The sequence below is a fragment of the Aspergillus puulaauensis genome, chromosome 6, assembly GCF_016861865.1.
Source record: "Aspergillus puulaauensis MK2 DNA, chromosome 6, nearly complete sequence".
In the NCBI taxonomy this organism is placed as follows: Eukaryota; Fungi; Ascomycota; class Eurotiomycetes; order Eurotiales; family Aspergillaceae; genus Aspergillus; species Aspergillus puulaauensis.
The window spans coordinates 532,027-546,185 of NC_054862.1; the positions used below are offsets into that span (position 1 = coordinate 532,027).

A 14,159-nucleotide genomic window follows, 5' to 3' on the forward strand; every position below is an offset into this window, starting at 1 on the left:
ACGAGTCGAGACGGATCGGATTATTGCTCCAGCATGCTCGCACAGATTTCACAGTACGGTCAGTCCGGCAGAAGCGTTGTCGAGGCGCCGTGACGAATTGCAACTGCCAACAGCACTGTCGGCTCGGGCTGAGCAAAAATGTCTCCGGATGATTTGCGTATGTGGCTGTGTTGTGCTCACGTGACTTTGCACCGCCATATGTCGGGGCCGCTCTGTGGCTCAGAGAAAGATCACGGGACCACGCGCGTCGGGGCGACAGACAGCAGTTGCCCAGCAACGGGTTTTTGTTTTGGTGATCGTGCCGCGCTGCTTCACGTTTTGGCGCGTTACTTCGACCTCATCGCCTAGACAACTTCCGCTCCGCTGGTGCCCTCCCTGCCCTGACCGTACTGTTACGATTATACCACACGCTTTCCCCACCCATTCTCGAGTCCATGAATGGTTAATTTACGCTTCCGTACAGTACGAGCATCTGGGCAGCCGCAGCTCTCTTTTATTCAACTTCTTTCCCCCTCTTCAATCCCTCTCATCTTCACCATCACGAAGTCTTCTTCTTTTCTCTTTTCAAAAGCTCTTGGAAAAGTTCGCCCCCAACGTACATAGCCAAATATTGGGCGCATCTGCATATACCGCGTACATACTCACGCCTTCACGACGCAATTCCTCGCGACTTGACCAAATTGTGCTGTGGGGCATCCGTCCTTCCCAGCCTGGCTGACTTCCGCGCTAAACAGTAGGGCCAAACATCGCCTGTGCCCTGTCAAGTGGCCGACCGTCTTTTCCTACCTCATCCACCCCCCCATCAACATACCTTCAAACGCAGCCTCTACTTCACGCATCTTTGACGCTTGCTTCTTCGTATCTTGTCGCGTTACTGTTCATATTTTACTTTTGCAACCACCTTATACCCCCTTTCTACGGTATTTTGTTTTGCGAAAGAGAGCTGCGCGTTTTGAAAGCTACGTGATTTACCTCAATTGAGCACCCGATCAGCATCAACAAACCCATATACATCGAGGTTCGAAGGATTTGTTCCACATTCCTCTCGGTCTATCTCGTCGGCCCTGCATCATCTCAACTGATTGCTTGGGGGTTGACATACTCGCGTCTGGTACGTGCATCAATGCTGCCATCCCCTGGGTATTTGGGGCTCCACTAGTCATTCTTTGAGAATGCTGACTGAACACCAGCGACGTGCATTTACAGAACCCTCGACACTATCTTGATAATTCCATCTTTCTCCTACCCGTCGAGGGCTTTTTCCTGCTCCTCGCCCTATTCTCGTTATGCCTCCGGTAAGGTTCTTCATGATATAGACGCGTCACGAATCGGTTATTCGATTGATTCAGCTCGTCGACGCGAAGAGCTGCAGTTAACTTTTTGGCTTCTGATCAGGCACGGAACCTCCGCACACGAGGCACTATGAATGAAAATGATGAGAATGGTCCGTCAACGCGTGTGACTCGAGCGAAAGCCGCCGCCTTAACGACATCAGATGTCCCTGCTGCCAACGGTGCCCTCAAGAAGCCCCTCCAGACAAAGAAAGCCGCTACAGGCACAACTGGGACGCAACGGAAACGCGCTGCCCTTGGCGATGTGAGCAATGTCGGCAAGGCAGACAATGGCGAGACCAAGGACGCGAAGAAGACCACAACCAAGACTGGTCTAACGTCGAAAGCTACTATGCAGACCGGAGGCGTTCAGAAGCTCAGCCGTAGCAACATGTCCCGTACCGCCCTGGGAGCCAAGGATAACAATGCAAAGAAGCCTGCCACAGAGGCCAAGCGCCCCGGAAGCGGATCTGGTATGGGAAGCGCCATGAAGCGCACTTCCAGCCAAAAGTCGCTACAGGAGAAGTCTTTCCAGCAGGAAGAACCTCCACGCAAAAAGGTTGACATTGAGAAGGTTGTGGAGAAGCAGGCAGAGGTCGTCTCACTGAAAGAGAATGTCAAATCACGCACACAAACAGAAGAACTAGCCCCTGAAGACTTCGTTGCCGACCTAGACACTGAGGACCTGGATGATCCCTTGATGGCCGCCGAATATGTGGTAGAGATCTTCGATTACCTTCGCGACCTGGAGATGGAAACGTTGCCAAACCCTCAATACATTGTTCACCAACCCGATCTCGAGTGGAAGATGCGCGGTATCCTCGTCGACTGGCTCATCGAAGTCCACACTCGCTTCCGCCTCCTTCCTGAAACCCTCTTCCTTGCTGTCAACCTTATTGATCGTTTCCTATCTGCTGAGGTGGTGGCCTTGGACCGTCTTCAGTTGGTCGGTGTTGCGGCCATGTTCATTGCTTCCAAGTACGAAGAGGTCCTTTCACCACACGTTGCCAACTTCAGTCACGTCGCCGACGAGACCTTCACGGATAAGGAGATCTTGGATGCTGAGCGTCATATCCTTGCAACCCTCGAATACAACATGAGCTATCCCAACCCCATGAACTTCCTTCGCCGTATTTCCAAGGCAGACAACTACGATATTCAAACGCGTACTCTTGGAAAATACTTGATGGAAATCAGTCTCCTTGATCACAGGTTCCTTCCCTTTCCCCAGAGCCAAGTCGGTGCAGCATCCATGCATCTGGCTCGCCAGATTCTCGATCGCGGCCCATGGGTAAGTTGCCCCATTGCTGATCTTAAGCATTCACATACACTAACTCATATATAGGATGCTACTCTAGCTCACTACGCCGGCTACACCGAAGAAGAGATTGAACCTGTCTTCCGGTTGATGGTTGACTATCTGCACCGCCCCGTTTGCCACGAAGCATTCTTTAAGAAATATGCCAGCAAGAAATTCCTCAAAGGTGAGGCTCTTTGTTATTTGAGGGTATCTTGCTCATAAGCTAACCCCTCGCCAGCCTCAATCATGACACGACAGTGGGCCAAGAAATATCACCACGTGTATATCGACAGCGCTCTCTCAGAGCCATACAGCTCCATCAAAGATCACGAATAGATGATGGAGTTCTCAACTGTCTGAGCATTCCGGTTCCGGGGAGTCCTCAGGCTAGGAGTTGGTTGATTTGAATATGTTGGCATTTTGTTTGTGATGGGTATAGGGCAACTCTTGCATATGTTTACGATGGCATCCTGTTTTAGTTGCGAACATTGGCATTCTTCGGCTTCACGGGGGGTGTCTGGCGCTTTATTTTTCAATACCTGCTCTTTTTTTATTCACTTCTCTATAACTTCTTGGGTGCCTTCGGGATGCTTCACCTTTGCTTAATGATACTTTCCAAGATTCAGCGATACTCGAATTCAGTTCTATTGGGCCCGATAATTGCAAGTTTTCTTAATTGAGCAAAATTTTTGCGGCGAGGTCGTTTCGAGGGTTGGGATAAACATGGTTGTCTTTAAAAAGCACAACAAATCCATAGATAGTTATTAGTTATTGTAACTTAACTGAGCAGGCGGAGGATCGGCACCAACCGAGGTTGCTTCGGTGCATCCTTCATTGAACGTTCCCCCTCAACGAATCTGTATTCTCTTACTCAAGGCTCCTGAGACAAAAGCAGACAACAAAAATGTCCTCATGCGCTTTTTGCAGAATTGCCGCTGCGCATCACCCAGTGGCCCCGTCAACATATCTTCACTCAACGCCGAACGCCAACGCCAACTCTCCCTCCACTCCAACACCAGGTCCAGGTGAAGACGGCCATGCTTTCTTAATTCTTTCCACGAAACATGTCCTTGCTTTCTTAGATATTATGCCCCTGACACGAGGCCATGTGCTCGTTGTTCCACGGAATCATCATGAGAAGTTGGCTGAAGTGGGGGTAAGGGTTAGTCGCGAGGTATGTTATCTCCACCGTTGCTGCTGTCCCTTTTTTTTCTTTTGCACGTCATTATAAGAATAGATGGGATTAAATTGATGATATCCGTATAGCTTGGTACATGGCTTCCCATACTCTCGCGTGCTGTGATGAGAACGGTATTCGGGGAGAGCACCGATTCAGACCCAAGCGGTAGTGGGAGTGGCGATGGTAATGGCAATGGCACAAGTGGTGGTACTCGTGCAGATCCGAGCTGGAACTGGAATGTCGTCCAGAATAACGGTATCTATTATTATCTCTACCTTCATTGATATGGTCAACTAACACACTTATTAGGCGCCGGAGCTGCGCAGGTCGTCCCGCATGTGCATTTCCACATTGTGCCGCGACCGCCGTTAGGCCAGGCGTCTACATCGGCGAAAATGAGCTTTATTATGTTTGGGCGTGGGCAGAGGGAGGATTTGGATGACGAGGAGGCGGAGGACTTAGTACGGCTTTTGAGGGAGGAGATTGCCAGGGAGGTGGTGAGAGTTAAGGAGGCAGAGGACATTGATCTGGACGGGGAGTTTCGGGATGCCGAGAGTGGTGTGGCCGGCGGCAAGGGGAGATTATAGATGGTGAGTATGAATTATATCATATAGATTTGGAGGATATGTATAACGATATTTCTTTTTTGTTTATTTGGTATCTTGTTTGCGGGCGGCTTGTCTTGAAGCTAGAAATGGGGCACAAATAGCCTACTTGTCCATAAATATAAAATATGCATAATGCTGAAGTTAATAGATAGAGACTACTAGTCACTGCACTGCTGGGATTGGACTTTTCTTGTTTTGTTTTGGGTCTGGGTTCTTCATGAAATACTTTTGAAAGAATTAGAGTATGCCTTTATATATAAGAGTAAATAGAAATGCAATGAACTCACCTGTCTTCTGAAAGCATTCAAATCATCGGCTGACACGCCGCTATCATCACCCTTCTGGCGCCCTGAGGATACATCCGACAGAACACCTTCTGGAAGTCTCCGGTATGTGATTAGTCGTCGTGTCCCTAGATGGAGTAGTCGTGAAGTCAGCTGATATCGAGGCAAATCGGAATGGGAATCCCTGGTGTGCGTTGCTTACAATTACTGAATGGTTGAACGGAGATACTGATAACTTCTAGATTTTGGTGCATTGGGACCGGAAACTCCGCTTCTTTTTCGCTAGTTGTAGGCATCCACATGCATAAGCGTCCGTCTGTGACTAGGGTCCTGGCTGCAAAGTTGAGAATATCGTTGATCATGGCTTCGAATCCATACGGTTTCTTAGGGGCAATGTACCCGGGCCGACTATGCAGTATTAACTTTCTGTTCAGGAGGGAAGGTAGGAGGGAACTGACTAATGTGCGGGCACTCCATCGATGATGACTTCTTCTTTTGGGCGGTTGTCTCGCGTCCCTAGAACCCGTAGGCCCTCGCGCACTCCATAAGGCGGATCGCAAACGATACCGTCAAGAAATTGACGGTCAATTAGAGGCGTGTTAGTCAGGTCTGAAGTGAACAGATCACCAAATTTGCTGGTGATTCCATATTGTTGAAAGTTCAGTTGTACACCTGTGGTCTTCCACTTCGCCATTTCCTTCCCACGGAAGCTTCGCCCATCGATATCAGAGCCAAAAGACAGGGCGCCAAAATGAGCTGCAGCAACGCAGAAGCTACCTGTTCCAACAAAAGGGTCATAGAATAACTTTCCTGGTGCTGCACCAGCCATATTTGCAGTGACTAGACTCAACTCAGCGTCCATAGATGTAGTGGCGATGTACGGACGCTTCTTTAAGTCATACTTGTTGATGACCTCACGGCTGCTCTCTGAGACGAAGCGACCCATGTATATATTTATTGGATCTGGCCCTTTGTTTAGAGTTTGCGATTTCTCCGCAGCCGGAATATGTGTGACATCGTAATACTGTTCTAGCACCCAGAAGTCCTGTTCAAAGCTCTTTAAGGTGATTGGGCCTTCGAAGCCAAGGTAAGAAAATGATTGTATAATATCTCTTTTTTGGGATGAGCTGCGCTTTCCAGCGAATGTCTCAACTGTAAACCGGAATGGTATGTCCTTGTACTGAGCCCAGAGATGCTGCGTTTTCCTGTGGACATCGGCATGGACGGCATCATAAGTGGTGCCCTGCCCCCAGAGTTCGAAGATATCCTTTACTAGGATGCTGCGGGAGACAAGAGTACGTGCTGCTTCTTCATTTGGGAGCCGTACGACACAGTATGGGGACTGGCGCGTTGTTAGTGTGATGATTCATTTTATGCTCTTCTTTTCGGTCGAGTGGGGTGTATTGCAACCCAGCATAGGCTATCAGGCTTTGGTAGAGGCACCGGAAAAAACAGCAGGAATTGAAGACTCACGAGTTCATTGTAGGAGACGATCTCAAGATCTATATTGTGCAACCAGGCTAGCGCCTGAATTTCCGGTTGTCGGAAAGTCTCATGCGTTTGGGCGAAGCGGATGAGGTACTCCATCCTTTGTGCACTACTTGGGTTTCGAGTTGGATAACTCGGAAATTATGTTTTCGGAGAATCAACCAAAGAAAAAAAGTGGCATGGAATGTCTTTTCCGGTGCTGCGTGGGCTAATATTGGTTTGTGTTGAGATGGAGGTTGTGGTATGAGATTTTTCTTCCTCCCAGAGAATGAAGCCGCGCGACGGTTGGACTTTCACCTACACCAGGCATTACAATATTCAGTTACAACCATCAAAAAAGAACCAAAGATCTTTTAAAAAGACGTACGTAAGTTCCATTCTCGGTTAAAATTAAATATGTTCAGGCAAGCCATAATCGTTCTATAAAATACACAAACACACATATGCGCTCTATCGGAGATATCGTCTCTCAAGAAGCATACCAGCAACATAATTGCCATCCAGGCATGGGAATCTCTCAATATCAAAAAGCAAAAGAAAAGCGCAAACATCGGGAAACATTCTCCCCACAAACCTTCAAATATCATAACATGACGCCATCGATAACGACAGACTAAAGCCCAATAACCATCTGACCCGAAACTCCACCGCTATGCTAACCGCTAACATTGAATACATGTCGTGAGCCATATCCGAAGACCGGGGCGGTGTCGACCTTCTCATCAGCGGGTATCATATCATGGTTCAGATCCCACCCAGCTCGACGGCAAAGCTCAGACACCACCACATCACAGTCGCCAAGTAAATCGATATCAAAATTCGTGTGTGATACAGGCTATATATCCATGTTAGCAACAAGATTCAATTCCATCAGTCTGAGTACCTACGGTGCGAGAAATGTAGATTTGGGGTATGTGAGGTGGTAGCACGCCCGGAACCTCCGCAACAGGAGCAACTTTCAGCGACGTTCCAATGACAATGACCAAGTCCACTTTGTCCCTATCATGATGAAGGAGACGATGTCCAAATTCATCGGGGAGATCTTCTCCAAAGAATGTGATATCCGGCTAATCAAGGGAAGTTAGCGATTTAAGTACAGCCCATATAGGTGTCCACTAACCTTCATCACCCCTGGAGTTGGTATCTCGTAGTCTTCCTCGTCGGAGCTGTCCTCTGCATTGGCCTTCCTATCTTTGTCGGCCCAATTGCCGCTCCGCTTCCGCTTCTGCCCTTGAGGCTTCAGCGCATCTTCCCCAATCTGCTTGCGGCACTGGGGGCATTCAGGAACAACTCCTTTTTTGATGTCGTCATAGATCTCATCTCCTAACACCTTGTGATGACATTTGACACACGTAGCCTTCGCGAAAGAACCGTGGCACTGCACAATGTTTTCCGGAAGCACACCAGCATTTGCCTCAATGTTGTCAATATTCTGGGTGTAGTTGGTAAGCAACTTCCCCTTATCTTGAAGCAGCCGAATGAATCCGTGAGTCGGCGAGTACTTCTTTTCAGTCGGGAGTATATCCTTCGCAATTGAATAGAATATAGTTGGGTCCTCGCGGAAAATGTGAATATCAAATACTTCTTGCGGGTCACTGAGACCCAGGTGTTCCAACTGTGAGTAGAGTCCAGTGTCCTTGGATCTGAAATCCGGAATCCCCAGACTGGTAGAGATCTAATTGACCATAAGTATCCTCTAAGTGCATTCATAAAATAGCGCAGCACTTACACCTGCCCCAGTCAGGACAATTATGCTTTTCGATTCCTGAAGCAGTTTCACAGCATCGTCAATCGAGTTGTACTGGGGTAGCTTCTGACGCCTGGTGAACTCCCGAGAAATCGCGATTGCCAGCAGAGGATGAAATGCCTCGTCTGGTGCACCGTCAAGAAAAGTAGGAGGTAAAATCCCAAATGCGGTACAAAGCTTCTTCGCAGTCACTGTGTCGCGAGCAATCGTCTCCTCCACAAATTGTGCCTTGCCAATTTCATGAAGTCGTTTCCGAAACTCAACAGCTTCCTCGAGGGTACAAGCACCGGGGATTGCTAAAAAAAAAAAGGCGAAACACAGTCAGTGCACTGAGACTTTTTTTTGGCCTAGGGCATCTATACAGAGTTTACTTACTTCCGTCGCGAAGCTGGTCATCACGGAGCATTTGAATGGCGTCCTCGTAAAGAGACTGAGTTTCCCACTCGTTATCCAAGCCATCGCTGTCAGTCTCATATTCAGATTGAGAAACCGAGCCCTTTTCCTCCACAGGAACGTCGTTTTCGGCCGGGAGAGTCCCTTCAACCTCCGCGGCTTCGACCTCCACAAGCGGAGTCTTCAACGGCGGGCTTTCCCCACAGGGCGCTGAGACAAGGTCCATCCTGGTGAGGAGAACGAGAAACCTTCAGCAGCCTCTGGATATGCCGACTGAACAACTCACATTGAGCTTTTTGCCACGCTATAAAAGGACGGTTGGCTCTGCACCATTGTACGGGAACGTGATCGGAACTTTGTTGATCCGGTCCGACTCCGATAAGGAGTCTTTATCTCCAGCGAGATAGGTAGCGGATCTCAGACTTTGTTGGTGAAGTGAGCGCGATGCGAATAAAATAACTTTTCTATTTGGTATCATCATGGATATTCGTTCTATTGACATTACGAGTCAGCCATCTCATGGTCACTGTCTGACTCGATCCCCTCCCATTCCTCTTCATCCCCCTCTCCATCTTCTGCGTTGCTTTCATCTTCCATATCTTCGCCAATCTCCTTGTTCATAGCCTCCACTAGCTCCAGAGCGTGCTCTTTCAGCCGCTCATCCTCATATTGAACAAGTTGATAGAGCGTCAGACTCTGCCCGAGCCATTCTCTACTGGCAACGAGCGATGCGTGCCTCTTCGCCCCCGGTGCCTCGTCTGACTCTCCTTCCTCAGGATCTTTCGGGGCTTCACCCTTCTCGGCTAAGAGATAGAGACACCATCCGCCTAGATACCAGGCCTCCACACTTTGGTCATCTTCAAGGATCAGACGCTCCAGAGCTTCAAGTGCCTCCAGCAACATCGAAACTTCCATCAGGAGACGGGCAAGACTGATCCTGGTCGGGAAGTCCGGAACATTTGGATCCTCTGGCGGCAAATCCTTCCATAACGCTAGACTCCGCGAGAGTGCTGCTCGCGCATCATCTTCTCGTAATTGTGAAATTCGGATAGACGCCAGCGTCTGTAGTACTTCGGGGGAGCTGGGCTGGATCAGTAGGGCTTCTGTGATCAAAGTTTCACAACGCTTTTCCGCATCTTCTTCCCACCTAGAAACACCGTCAGCTCGAGAACGTGTAGGTAGGGAAATCTCAATAGGGAAAAACCTACGAAAGATCCGTCATATAGATCTCCGCAACGCCACAGAGTGCGGTTGCCATCTTCCCTTTCTTCTCCTCCAGCTCTAATACCTGTGCAGGGCCAGCATCTACCTCCAATTGTTGAATAACATTCCTCAGAGACCCAACACCCTTCTCAAACCATTGAACGCTATCTTTTCCACCGAGCTCACTCAATTGAGCGAGCCATAAGAATTTTTCAGCGCCGCCCCCCTCGGACTCGGGAATAGAACCGGTCGGATCCAGCTCGACCGCTTGTAGAAAATGTTTCCTTGCGAGGTCAATCTCGCCCATTTCAACGTAAATGCCCGCAACCGCATTCAGACTCGAGAGCTGTGCCGGAGAGTTGGCGGGCGCACTCTCGAGTGCTTGCTGAGCTAGCGAAAGCGCCTCATCGAGCTGCCCGGTCTGAAGAAGTACTGTTGCTTGCTCGAGAAGCTTAGCGGGGTCTTCGTTCATTTTTCGTTTCGATATCGAGCCGCCAGCGCTCAGAACGGACTTTTCGCGGGACTTGGAAGCTTTCTTCTTGTGAGGTCTGGGCTTTCCCATGGTATGTCTGTCGCAATATATTATAACGTACTGTATGTGATTTTTTGGAAGATGGAAATTTCCCGCCGGAACCTTGCCTGAGGAATAGTTATTATAATTAAAAACTTCTCTTGAAGATTTGCACGACTGGAACTCCAGTGTATTTCCCGATTCGGGAGTGGGAACAAGTTTGGCCATTTTTCTTATCTGTTTGCTTGGTTTGCATGAGGGACCGCGGCCGATTTGATTTAGACAGAGAATTGATTCAGGCACCTTTTAGCTTAACATCTTGTCAGGGCATTCAATATTTTCGTTTTATTCAGGTACTCGTATTGTTGTTTTGTTTCTTAACAAAATTCGCCCTGTGTATGCCACGATACCTAATAGCCACTTCTTTGTTTTCCGAACAACACCAAAATACCCCTCATCGGAGCCCAGAAAACCGCTATTAAACATGGGCCGCGAAGACCAGACTGAAGAGCGCGAGGTGCTCGAATCTATATTTCCTGACGAAATCACAGGTAGGATGAATTGATAGCCACATCGAAACCAAGCCGAGCCCAGGCTTACTCAAGCAATCTAGACCTATCGGACACCTCTTTTCGGATATCAATTACACTCGACCCGCCAGAAAATGATGAGCAGGAAGCCGAACCTCCCATTTTACTTTTACAAGTCTCCTACCCGGAAGAATACCCCGAAGTTGCACCTGAAATAGAATTGATGGCGCCCCCGAACGCCCCCAAACACCCCCGGCTAGATATCAGCGAAGATCGCGAGAGGCTTCTTGAAGCTCTACAACCAACTATTGAGGAAAATATGGGCATGGCGATGGTGTTTACTCTTGTCAGTGCATTGAAGGAAAGCGCCGAGCTTCTTATGGCCGAGCGCGTTAATGCTGTTCATGCGGTGAAGGAGATGGAGGCTGCTAAGGCCGAGGAAGAGGAGAATAAGAAGTTCCAAGGTACCACTGTCAATCGGGAAACATTCCTTGAGTGGCTTGATAAATTTAAGGAGGAGGTGGAGGAGGAGGAGAGGAAGAAGCGAGAAGAGAAGGAGGCGGAGGAAAAGAAAGCTAATAAGAAGGCACCGGCGAAAGAAGAGAAGAAGCTTACGGGGAAGCAACTGTGGGAACGTGGTTTGGCTGGAAAGGCAGACTTCGATGAAGAGGATGAGGATGGCATGCCGACTGCCGTGGAAAAGATGAAAATAGCAGCATAGGATATTTTAGTTTGAAATATAATACCATCGAGTGTTCTATTGTCCTATGTCCTTCCTATCATGTCAACTTCCAACTGCATGACGATGAACAAGATAGAGCCGATATGACAAGAGTAATCTTTCTGTTCTAGTAAAGAGATACATGGCGGAAGTGTATTTTGAGCAACCTCGATGTGTTGCATCGCAGATCAGTTGTGATCTGAATGCATTCAGTCTGAAAAGGTCAGAGTAGCATCGCCCATAACACATTGAGCTGTCTAGATGGCACGGTGTAAAACCGACCACCCAATTCCCGGAAGGCAGCTACCATCTTAGAATATTTTCGGGTTCATTGGGCGCATTGCGCTCATAAGCGTGAACAATGCAAGGTCAACATTGTAGTTCGTGTTGAATGACAGGCGGAAGATGTGTTGACGAGGGCCTCGATTTATAGGCTGCAACATGTGGCCGTAGACCATGGGTGTGCCAAAATGGTGTGGCAATCAAACGAATAAACTGGTATGGTTGCGAGAGCCAGTCATGAGTGTTGTATTCTAGCGAACGCAGATAGGCAAAGCGCGATATTGTAGGGAGACAAGGTATATCATGTTTCAGTCAATCGCTTCTCTTTTTCGGCCTTCTGTTTCTCTTCTTCAGCTAACTTGCGCTCTGCAAGTACAATTTCCCACATGGCGTCCGCGACCCTTATGTTTTCAATGGTGTCGTTGCGGAGCTTATGGTCAATTTCCTTTGAGGTGGCTTCACACTCGCTAGCCCAAGATTCCGCCTCTTCGCCGGTCGTGAGTGAGTCCCAATTATCTTCATCCTTCGCAAATAGAATCTCCGGCTCCAACATTTGTCGGCAATCAGCTAAACGCTGTCGATTATTTATTTTTGTTCTTATGACGCGGCTGATGCTTTGTGGCTGTGGTTTTTTGATGCGCAAGAATGGAATGCCGCAGGCGTTGACGAGGACAGGAATACGGCGCCGACCGCTCACAACAGGTCGAGGTCGTGACAATATAGGCGTCGCATCCGGATGCGGCCGAACAGTAAGTTCCTGAAATCGTCGGTTTTTCTCTTTCTTGATTTGCTTCTGTGATGGGGGCTGCACGGGTCGCAGCTCGGATAACACAGATTGGAGTTTCCTTTTGCGTTGTTTCGCAAGATGTGCTTCGGAAAGTATGGTGCTTATCAGACTAGAGTCATGCTTATTCCCTTGCGACGCCGAGTATAGAAGGTCAAGAGCCTGCCTCGTTTAGCCATAAATCATGAAAAGAAGGCCGGTGGCTGCGTACCTCGTACCCGGCTTTAAGCGCATTTGCTGTCTGAGAAGGACTTTGAAGTTTTTTGTATTTGCGAAACCGTTCTTGAATGTGCGATTGCGACGAGACGAGCCCAGGCGCGGTTCGTTGTAAGTCGTTACATCGTCGAAGGAGCGCTCGATAGAGTGCTAGGCCTAACAAGTGTGTTTTGGTAAGCAATCACGAAGGGACGGATAAGAATTAGATTGCCCGAGCTTACATGCAAATCGATGCGTAGGAGATAATTTGGGGACAACAAGCCGATGCATTCTTCCCCATACGTTCGGAGCTCGACTGCGGATGCCAGGAAATTATTTTCGGGACGGGTAACGGCGACATAACTGTATACCATGCACGTCACGTGCTGTATAAGAGAGAATAGTCCAAAATATTGCAAAATATTACTGAAAGATTGGAATCCTGTTAGTTCATACGAATAGTGTAAGGAGCCTGAATATGAGTATCGTGTCTTCCAGTTCAGCGTGGGAAAATGCCGTGGTGATATATCATCATTGCGCCCTAACATTTGAGCATCAAGATGTAAAAGCAGTAAGCACTGTAGCCCCACGCTCGCAATGGCGAAAAGATCGAGCAGACGACGGTCTTAATTTACAGTATGTCTGCCGTTCACCGCACAGATATATAGCTGAAAGAAGCTAGTAATTGATTGCAGCTAGGCTTCGCTGTTATGGGGCGATGCCTGCCGTCATGCATAGACTAAACATGCTCTAATAAGTCAAGGAGAAGCTAATAACCGGACGCGAACACCGACCGAATACCCCGTTTTCGACTGGTCATTCATTTATGATGCAAAACTTAGAAATTCGAGCCCTCCGGAGGCTGGGGAATTTTCTTATGTTGCGGTAAAGCCATGTACCTGGACTTCTTAGGAATGTGAATAATATGAAGATGACCGGTAGCGCACTTACCTTCTAAGCTCAATTAGGACAGTCTCCATGGTATAATCGCGCTTCCACTGTGCCAGACAGGGCAACTTCGCGGGGTCGACCTGATCATCATATTAAGCTTAGCCAACAGCCGCCCGCTATTTCTTTCAGTTTCGAGTAAGACGAACCTTGCCGGAGTGTGGCTCAACGCATGGGATATTGACGCGCGAGATAAATTGAAGAGTTGGAGGGCTATCGGGGTAGTCAGGACCACAATGGATGTTGAGACTGTATATCCTGTTCTCGTGGACGCTCTGTAGTTGAGCAGGGCCAGTGTTAGAGAATTGCATTCTAGAGAATCGACCGAGATAGTGTGTAAAGCATACATGAGGGGGCCCCAGGAGGGTTCCATTCCAGTTGCTCATCATCATGTCCTCGCCATCAGCAAGACCGTAGGAGCAGGCCTCTAATTTAACAGAGCAAAAATGAATCAGCCCAAAGGTCTACACTGACGTTCGCCGGTGTCGCAAGCCTACCTGCTCCCAAGCCCTTCTCACCCTTCTCTAGCTCCTCTAGGAGCCTAAAATTCCGGGGAATTTTCGTATTTGCAGACATTATGAACTGGAAACTCTAGAAGAAAAGAAAACTTAAGAGACGAGAGAAACGAACTGACAGGTGACAATTTAGTGACGG

At 48.4% G+C, this 14,159-nt stretch overlaps 8 protein-coding genes across 8 annotated transcripts; 3 read left to right on the forward strand and 5 right to left on the reverse strand.

Annotated features, from left to right (window-relative positions):
• Positions 1-1,422: 1,422 nt before the first annotated feature.
• On the forward strand, positions 1,423-2,967 carry CLB2 (B-type cyclin nimE; the record flags this gene model as incomplete). The annotated part of the gene is made up of 3 exons (XM_041693440.1): positions 1,423-2,622; positions 2,677-2,815; positions 2,870-2,967. The coding sequence occupies 3 exons, from the start codon at positions 1,423-1,425 to the stop codon at positions 2,965-2,967; spliced, it is 1,437 nt and encodes a 478-aa protein (XP_041559369.1).
• A 568-nt stretch (positions 2,968-3,535) lies between these two features.
• Positions 3,536-4,398, forward strand: APUU_60224S (uncharacterized protein; the record flags this gene model as incomplete). The annotated part of the gene is made up of 3 exons (XM_041693441.1): positions 3,536-3,805; positions 3,898-4,066; positions 4,121-4,398. 3 exons carry the CDS (start codon positions 3,536-3,538, stop codon positions 4,396-4,398), a joined length of 717 nt encoding a protein of 238 aa, XP_041559370.1.
• Positions 4,399-4,581: 183 nt separating this feature from the next.
• Positions 4,582-6,290, reverse strand: APUU_60225A (tRNA (guanine-N2-)-methyltransferase; the record flags this gene model as incomplete). Its single annotated transcript, XM_041693442.1, has 5 exons — positions 4,582-4,644; positions 4,707-4,831; positions 4,906-5,111; positions 5,162-6,045; positions 6,177-6,290. 5 exons carry the CDS (start codon positions 6,288-6,290, stop codon positions 4,582-4,584), a joined length of 1,392 nt encoding a protein of 463 aa, XP_041559371.1.
• Positions 6,291-6,846: 556 nt separating this feature from the next.
• SIR2 (putative histone deacetylase SIR2) lies at positions 6,847-8,557 on the reverse strand (the record flags this gene model as incomplete). Its single annotated transcript, XM_041693443.1, has 5 exons — positions 6,847-7,026; positions 7,079-7,258; positions 7,312-7,866; positions 7,921-8,234; positions 8,314-8,557. The coding sequence occupies 5 exons, from the start codon at positions 8,555-8,557 to the stop codon at positions 6,847-6,849; spliced, it is 1,473 nt and encodes a 490-aa protein (XP_041559372.1).
• A 275-nt stretch (positions 8,558-8,832) lies between these two features.
• Positions 8,833-10,273, reverse strand: APUU_60227A (ACL4 family protein; the record flags this gene model as incomplete). Its single annotated transcript, XM_041693444.1, has 2 exons — positions 8,833-9,478; positions 9,540-10,273. The coding sequence occupies 2 exons, from the start codon at positions 10,271-10,273 to the stop codon at positions 8,833-8,835; spliced, it is 1,380 nt and encodes a 459-aa protein (XP_041559373.1).
• Positions 10,274-10,529: 256 nt separating this feature from the next.
• Positions 10,530-11,296, forward strand: APUU_60228S (RWD domain-containing protein; the record flags this gene model as incomplete). The annotated part of the gene is made up of 2 exons (XM_041693445.1): positions 10,530-10,596; positions 10,659-11,296. The coding sequence occupies 2 exons, from the start codon at positions 10,530-10,532 to the stop codon at positions 11,294-11,296; spliced, it is 705 nt and encodes a 234-aa protein (XP_041559374.1).
• A 583-nt stretch (positions 11,297-11,879) lies between these two features.
• APUU_60229A (LYR motif-containing protein) lies at positions 11,880-12,848 on the reverse strand (the record flags this gene model as incomplete). The annotated part of the gene is made up of 3 exons (XM_041693446.1): positions 11,880-12,524; positions 12,574-12,734; positions 12,800-12,848. 3 exons carry the CDS (start codon positions 12,846-12,848, stop codon positions 11,880-11,882), a joined length of 855 nt encoding a protein of 284 aa, XP_041559375.1.
• Positions 12,849-13,395: 547 nt separating this feature from the next.
• Positions 13,396-14,081, reverse strand: MMS2 (E2 ubiquitin-conjugating protein MMS2; the record flags this gene model as incomplete). Its single annotated transcript, XM_041693448.1, has 5 exons — positions 13,396-13,456; positions 13,509-13,588; positions 13,655-13,780; positions 13,853-13,932; positions 14,003-14,081. 5 exons carry the CDS (start codon positions 14,079-14,081, stop codon positions 13,396-13,398), a joined length of 426 nt encoding a protein of 141 aa, XP_041559376.1.
• Positions 14,082-14,159: the final 78 nt, after the last annotated feature.